The sequence below is a fragment of the Phallusia mammillata genome, chromosome 5 (assembly GCF_965637545.1).
Source record: "Phallusia mammillata chromosome 5, kaPhaMamm4.hap1.1, whole genome shotgun sequence".
NCBI classification, from domain to species: Eukaryota; Metazoa; Chordata; class Ascidiacea; order Phlebobranchia; family Ascidiidae; genus Phallusia; species Phallusia mammillata.
In genome coordinates, this window is record NC_137256.1 from 12,826,205 (window position 1) to 12,834,452 (window position 8,248).

Here is an 8,248-nt window from a genome sequence, read left to right on the forward strand (position 1 = left end):
CGAAACGCTTCAGTCGTCTTTCTGTCTGGTCGTAGCTGGCACTACCGTTTCAAATTTTGTAAACAGCCGTTTTGCCGTTGTTGCATCCCAATACGAGTGGTGTTTCCAAAGCACATGTCAAGAATTCATGAAAATGGAAAATGTGATTAAATACATTTTGTTTTAAATAATTTATTCAGATGAACTTAAACATCACACTCTGCACCTATAAGTTGTGTGATTTTACCAGAAGAATTTAAGTACAGTGTTAATGTAACACTTAACCAAGGAGCATGTGCAATAATACATCCCCCATTTATTGATTTTGATAATTTTCCCATAACTTGCCTTTGTTACCCTAATTTGGACCAACAAATTCTGCTCCATTTTGAGGTCCTCGATTCTCCTTATTGTCCAGTTTATTACACAGCTTGTTATATTATAAATAGTCTTTAATTATTTATGATGCTCAAGAATTGTAGCTTTTTTTATTCGCTGCTGTTTATTTATCCATTGCGCAATATTTGTATTTCAATATCTTTTCTGCAGTTTCCATGATTAAGTGCATGGCACCAGGTTCCAGTGCAATGGACACAGGTTATCTGTGTGTTTGATTCAATGTTGTTCATCTCGTTAAATAGATTTTATGTTGTTTTTAGTTGTGTCACTGTTTATTTGGAAATAAATTCAATTTGGTGATTAAACAGTAGTTTAATGATCTGTTTTAGATAGATATATCTTGTTTAACCATCAGTATTTAACACACATGGTATGTTACTTATTTAAAAGATTTTTACGACATCTAATCAACTAGAGAGGTCATTCTTTGCATGTTGAAAAAAAGTTTGATGTAATAAGCTCACCTGTTGCTATTTATTGAACAGATACACAACAACATTTTGGAAATGTGATTTTATTTCAAGTAGCATTTATAATAACAGTGCCTCCTGTACAACTCCTTTCATTTAAGCCCAAAGGCCTCAACCAAAGTAATAGCCTTGGGGTACAATCCTAAATCACCGTCCGGGTTCACACATTGCAAGGCAAATAAACAACAAATTCATAAAAATAAATACAACATCGTGGCAACTAGTTGATCACAGCGCAGGCTTCACGGACACTTGTTTCCCAAGCTGTAATCATGGACGAGATTGTGCTGCTTGAATCACCCAAACGCTTGAGACGCGCATTAACGATGGGCTCCAGTTGACTTTGGAGAGACTCGCCTGTAACGTAGTTATTTTGAATGTATTGAATAAACAATTTTTATTGTTTCGAAATTATACGTGCTCAGGCCACAAACTGTAAAGAACTATTCCTCTAGATTTAGGATGATGCAAAGAAGTGGAAAACAGGTTTAAGCATCGCTAGTCCTTGACATTGTACATGTGATTAAGCTCAAGTGTTCGAACGACCGAAACCGCGGGCTAAAACAATAGAAACGCGACATAAGCTGGTATGACGACGTGCATGTTTAATCACACATTTTGCGACATGCTCTGGTTACTGAAATTTTGCACACACTTCAAAGTTTATTCTGGGTGTTCAGCCTTCGTACATGGCTGTCAAGCCTTGTCACACAGTTTTTTAATCCATTTTTACCTTGCCGCATTATTGTTGGAAGAGAAAAATCAATGCTTATATTTCCTGTCTGGACCAATTTTTAAGAAATGCGCTTGCAGTGAGAGATGAGATGAGAGAGATGAGTTTATTTTGCTTGGTGAACATAGCGAAAAAGGAGCACTAAAAATCACCAAGCCGGAAATAGCTGCGCAACGTTAAAACGGTACGAAGCGCAAAACAATGAAGGGCACAATTGGTGGATGATTTTTGAACGCGCTGCAGCTACACTGTATTAAAAGGCGTTAGGTGACCGGGGCTCACAAGAAAGTCAGGTTGGCACATTGTTGGTAAACACAAATTGGGGTGGGACGTTGGTGGAACCAGTCGAGGGGGCCCTATTAACTAACCACCCGTGTTAGGGAAAGAGGGTGGGGTTCGACAGGACAAGAAACCCTGTCGGATAGTTTCACGCGCCGAAAGAAAGGACACACAAAATTGCTTACAATTTAATATTACCATATGGAGTGTATAGCAATAGGTCACCAAAATGTATCTGGCTTACAGGCCAACTTTCATGCATAAACTTACTCTGTTGGTGAACGTCAACTGCATCGCTGCGCATGTCCGTGCTGACATCTTCGTGATTGTTTTCTGGTGGTCGATTCGAATATACCGGTTCAGAAATCCATTCCGCACAGTCGTCGGGATATGAAGCAGGCACCTCCAAACGAAGAGGCGGGACTGCCGGAAGCTTTGGATCATCTGTGTTTACACACAAAACTGTTTTGAACATTTAACTGCAGTGTACTGATTGCTCATTTAGTGTAATCTTTTTTTTTTTTGAAACACTTTAAACAATATTTTGTTTACTACTTAGGTTACTAAGGTTGTTTCATTGTTCACACATAAATTTAAACGTCTATTTTTCGCAATATAAGCAAAACAAGCTTTTCACAATTCAAAAAATTGAAAATGCCATACTTTAGGGCAATACTAATAATATAAAGTCGTGCATGAAAGTCAAACAAAACTGAGACAAGATAAATGTGTACAACATATGTGTGAGGAAGTCCTGCAAATCTCTCTCACCGAGCTCACACAGTATACGTATAGAACCATCGTCAGTGGTGTGTGTTTTGTCCAACTTGACTTTGTACTTGGATTCAAGTCTAGCTATTTCACCCTGAACAAGGTCTGGCACACGTTGCTTTTCTCGTTCAGCTTTCATTTTTTCTACTGCTTTTTGAAGGCATTGTTTCTTGTTTGGAACATAGTCAGGTCTGTATGTAAAAAAATCCAGTTATTATCTGTAGATGAAATCCAATGAATGCTTTCTAAACCAAAAAAAGTTTGCTACTTCCATTGACTAAATATTATTGTGTTCTTTGACAATGTAATTTAATGACAGCAGTTTTGTTTAAATGTATAAAATGTGCTGATCAGGATAAATTTCACCAACAGACTGGTTTGTATAACTATTTGCTCTTATCACAGTTTGGAAATACGTTAAACATGCTGTCATATCATGCACAGCCCAAATTTCGACACTGTTTAATAAATTATAGATTAAACTTCTGTAATTTTATTTTGCTAAAAACAAACTTACACTGTGTAATCACCACAAATGGTTCTCATTGCAGGGCCAAAGGTTCTCTTCAGTGTGTGGTTTAAAAGAGGTGATTTAGTGGCAGTGGCAATGACATTCAGAAATGGCTGGCACATATGCTGATCTGGGTTACGTGGCGGTTGCTAAAAGAAATTTTCAATCAACAGAATTATCAACCAAACAATAGCTTTGCTTTCACATTTCTATAAAAAGTGAAGCACAATTGTACAAACAGTTACGCTTTAGGCATTTTTACCTTTCAAAGTGTTTGTTCAAATATCTTTGTTACCTTGGGTGTTTTTGCACCGAGCCAGTTCTGAAGCACTTTTTCACATTTGTCGAGGGTGCAGAGTTGCAGACGCATCCTGGGATTCATTAGATTATCACGAAGAACTTTCATCTTACTCATTTCCTGGCTGTAGTTTCCTTGATCTTCATTAAACTGCAAAAAAACTAAAGTTACCTAAACCTGAGATTCTCTGCACAGCACAGGCCACATCACCAAAAAGTTTACCAAAAATATTAATGCCAAACAAAATTCTACATGGATGCAAACATATGCTTCTACAAGCAACATACCAAGTACTGTAACAGAAATAAAACAAACTTTTTTTGAATGCTAAAATTTTACATGTACAAAACATTGGGTTGGTAATTGGTAGGTTGTTCATGCACTCAAGATTGCAACAGTACCTTGTTGATCATCCTTGAAAGTGGCTCAATATACTTCTGTAGATGTTTTAACTTTTCCATGTACTCTTTTTCATCTTCCTGCTGTTGACTTTGTGGTTGGTTGCTGGATGTTGGACTTGGAACAGCGAGCATGCCTGTTGTACAAAAATATAGTTTGATAAGCCCAAACTCGTAGCTAATGTACTTTAGTCAGTACAGCCATTTTTAAAAATTACATTTTAGGGCCTGTGGGTGAACCGCTGGGTCATTCGGGATCAAACTTCAGAAGGATTAAATTTAGATCAATAACTAAGTTTGTGCAAATTTGAATAAATTTGAAGCACTCTTTCTGACACCAAACAGCATGATAAGAAAAATGTGTCAATTTGATAAAGGGTTTCCCTGAAGACAGTTATAAAAGTATATTAATTCCTAAAAATTTGCAACCCAAGAATTCAGAGAAATATGCTTGTTTATGAATTTTCTACTGTAGTGTTGTTCGACTGACCTGGAGAATGGACAGTCTGGACACTGCCTGGTGTTCGCAGGCTCGGTGAGGTTGTTGGAACTTGTGGTGATTGATGTGCAGGTGACAGACTTGGAATGCCACTGTACAAAAATAAAGTTTTTTGTCACCTTTGGTTCTGTGCTTTACAAACAAATGAATGGGGAGAAATTGATGCACATACCTTGGTTGAGGTGTTCCAGTACTATCAGGCATTGTTAAAACTGGTTGTTGCTGAAAAACAAGCTTTGAAATTTCAAAATTCAAACCCTAAAACATCACAAACAAAAAAAGGAAATTAAAAAAAAACTCATGTAAGAAATATCATTTCCATTTTTTTCAAATTTTGCACTCAATGTAAATGAAGTATCAAGCGGCCATCAAATTATGAATGTCATTGCAAACCTGGGTGTTTGGCTGTTGAGGTCTTTTCGGAAACTGTTTTATCGGAAACTGACTCCCAGGGGAAGGATGTGGCCAAGTGGGCCTGTAAGTATTGACCATACCAGTCTGTGGACTTGGCGTTGTACTACCTGGGTGCACTCTAGTCATGGGGCTGCTGTTAGGTGTCATGTTTGGCCTCATCTGCATAGCTAACATACAAAACATTACTCTTAACTGGGTTTATTGTGAAACACAAAAAAACATATGCCCTGTTTCCTAACATAATGGGAAAAATAGTGGGATTTATAAGACTCTACATAATATAGGACAGATGATGCTATTTATTCCAGCAATAAATTGCCATACAGAAATGTATTCAAGGGTGCAGAAAGCTTTTGCTCCATTACCACTAGAATGAAATTACATTGTAGTTAATCACACCAACCTATGATTTGTAATGCACCGGAAAAAACAATCAAGAATCTATTTATGAATGTTTTACGGTGCAGTTTGTGTTTTGATGTTTAAACTTCAAACAGCAAGTTTTAGTTGTTTTTTACACTCTTGATAAATGATTAATAATCCATATACACACAATTATCAGGTTCTGGAAGGTTTTTGTAAAGATTACATTCTTATTTTATTGGCAGCACAAATCTTTCAGTTCATTAGCCTGAATATTCAGTTTCAGTCCAAAACCTAAGTTATATGATGGAGTGCATCAGTAGTTAGTATACCTTGACCTGGAGAACCCTGAGGAAGAGTGCTTGATGTTTGGGTGGGCTGCATTGGTGCAAACATGCCTGTTATTTGTTGGTTGTTAACCATGTTCCCTCCTTGAACAAACACTTGGCTTTGCTGCTGGCCTTGCTGTGCTTGCATGGTTGGTTGGTTTTGAAATTGGGGCGGCTGAGGTTGGGGTTGTGGAGGTTGCATTTGCTGCGGAAATTGAGATTGATTGTGTTGATCTTGTGAGGCTGCCATGTTGTTTGCAGCATTGTTTTTTGCACCTGCAGTTTTCACAAGATATACAAGTTTAAAAAAATCTTTTAACTGATGAAACATTTCCTTCACTGACATATACCTTGAATTTGAATTTTTTGCAGCAATTGTTGAATCATTCCATAATAATTCTCCTGAAAACATAGAAATACTTTTAAAATTGGAGTATAGACTAAAAAAGTCATTAAAATTATAGAATTTTTGATGTCATATTTACCTGAATTCATAATACTATGTACTTTAAAAATAGTGACCTGACAATATAAGTACATTTATAATTTTTCTTCAACATATGACCTGACTAATTTTTCAATTCCGTACTGTTGACAGCTTAGCATAGCAGTGTAATACCACATTTAGTTCTGATAATTTAGTTATTTTATCTGGACATCAAATGATACAGATAAATCATCCTCACAGCTGAGAAAGTGCATGACAACAATAATATTTAGTTACAAGTTGAAGTATGTAAAATGGCAGTTGAAATATGTGAATAGTAAGATATAAAGGTTAACTACTGTATGGCAATTTTAGGCGATTGCTGCATTGCATCACTGTGGTAATCATTAGTTATTACAATAGTCACATTTGAAAGCAGTCACATTCGATTCAACCGATTAAGTTTTTGATATTAATGTGAAGTACACATTTAATAAAACAAGGATAAAAGACAAATAGGTGATATTTATCAGATTAAAGAAAAACTTTTTACGATTTAACTATCTTTGTTCTCAAAAGGAAAACAGTACCGTAGACTTTGATTTTTGAAAAATGGTGTTTTCCAACTGCTCCCCTTTACCAATGGCATTAATTACCCCATATTGTTCAGCTGCATCATTTCTAAAAACAAAAAGCATTGTTTCAAGCAAATAGATGTTCTGGATAATGTAAAACAAAACTAAACATTGTTAGAAACCAACACAAGCCCAATGTACCAGTAGTAAAGGTTTTCGGCTTACATTTTTATGCGAGCTTGAGCTCTAACATTTTCACTTTTCCAGTTGCGGGCGCCAGCCATTGTAGGTCACTTGTCAGTACTCAGGTTTTTATTGGTCCACAAAAAAAAGCTGTGCTTCAATCACATACCTGGATTGAATAAGTAACAAAAATGTATTTTAGAACTATCTGAGAGATCCCATCCCAATCCCATCTATATAAATTTCAACCACTGTGAGTGGGTTTAAGAAAACAAAAAACAGACACAAATTTTCTCAAGACTATGTCGAAATACAAAATATATTTTCTGGGTGCACTGTACAGTGTACACTCGTACAGTATATACACACGCCAGATTGGAAAGAAATGGCCTGAGGATAAATCCTCCGCGTAATATTTTGGATTTCCCCTTGTAATCCGCGCAAATTTAGGCTTTTTACGTGTAATCCGCGCAAAAAAATGTTGTCCGCGCAACTTAGCACAGCTTTTGTAGGTAACTATAATAAACATTCTTTAAAATTTTATATTTTTGTTGCACAATGAAGTTCTATGTCGTCACAAGCCTTATTTCGCGAACAATCCACGTAAATCAGTCAAGCACATCGAAACTTACCGATCGTCACGCTTAGAATAACATTTCTATTTCGCTAACGTAGTCGTTAAAAGTACATTTATCCGTATTTTTAAGACGTAGTTTGACTGTTGAAGTGACTTTCGGCTGGGCAAGTTACATAAAATAATGTTTTCTGTCAGACAACTGATTAAGAACAGTTAAAAGAAGTTTGGCAACCGTAAACTATCCCCATAAAACAAATCAGCAAATGTTTGAATCGTTATGAAAATGAAAAATTGTAGAATCTAGCAGAACAACTGCGTGCGCAATAGAGCAAAACTGAAGATTCGTCGTGTTTATTTCTTTATTTAGTTGTTCTTTTTGTCGGCTGGATAGTCTTGCAGGCGTTACGTACAAATTGCGTTAATCGTTAAATCCACCTGTCAATCAAAAGTCTATCAATCCGCACAGAAAATTGTAATTCCGCGCAAAAATCCGCGCAATTATTTTGACGAAAAAAATATCCTCCGCGCAAAAATAAAACTTTCCAATCTGGTACACACGATGACACGAACGAATGCACACTTACGTTACGTCTACACATAAAACAGCGAATCAAATAAATTAACCTATTAAAGCCTACAGAATAACTAATTTAACATAAAAAAACTCTACACGACGTTTTATGTTTGCGAAAATCAATCCAGAATCCATCATTCCATCTAGTTGTAGTTGGAGAAACCACCCTAAACAAGAATTGAGAAGTGAAAACGAAACTCACTGAAGCATGACGGCTATGTCTAAATTGTAGTTTTCCCGAAAGCATTTGGTTGTTTGTGTGAACAACTATCAAACATTAATTAAGTTGACCGATAGGCAAGTCTGATTTCCTCGAATCGCATGATTTTGTGTTTTTTATTGGGATTAAAAATGTAACAAACCAATCCTTTTCAGACACGTTTGTTCAGAACTGGATCTGTGGGAAATCACAGTTCTGCTGGAAGGGGGCGCCACTGTACCTCGTTCAAATAACCGCGAAAAAATGCGT

General features: G+C 36.4%; 1 protein-coding gene across 2 annotated transcripts; it reads right to left on the minus strand.

The window, feature by feature from the left end:
• Positions 1–876: 876 nt before the first annotated feature.
• Positions 877–7,899, minus strand: LOC145227817 (mediator of RNA polymerase II transcription subunit 15-like). Of its 2 annotated transcripts, XM_080092739.1 has the most exons (14): positions 7,881–7,899; positions 6,671–6,797; positions 6,461–6,551; positions 5,794–5,845; positions 5,453–5,719; positions 4,731–4,918; positions 4,510–4,559; positions 4,329–4,429; positions 3,842–3,975; positions 3,438–3,590; positions 3,149–3,291; positions 2,632–2,822; positions 2,131–2,304; positions 877–1,205 (listed from the first exon to the last, which is right to left on the minus strand). In XM_080092739.1, exons 2-14 carry the CDS (start codon positions 6,727–6,729, stop codon positions 1,069–1,071), a joined length of 1,740 nt encoding a protein of 579 aa, XP_079948865.1. In that variant the 5' UTR covers positions 6,730–6,797; positions 7,881–7,899; the 3' UTR covers positions 877–1,068. The 2 variants fall into 2 exon arrangements, with proteins under 2 accessions (XP_079948865.1, XP_079948864.1); XM_080092738.1 differs by lacking the exon at positions 7,881–7,899 and having other exon boundaries at positions 5,447–5,719.
• Positions 7,900–8,248: the final 349 nt, after the last annotated feature.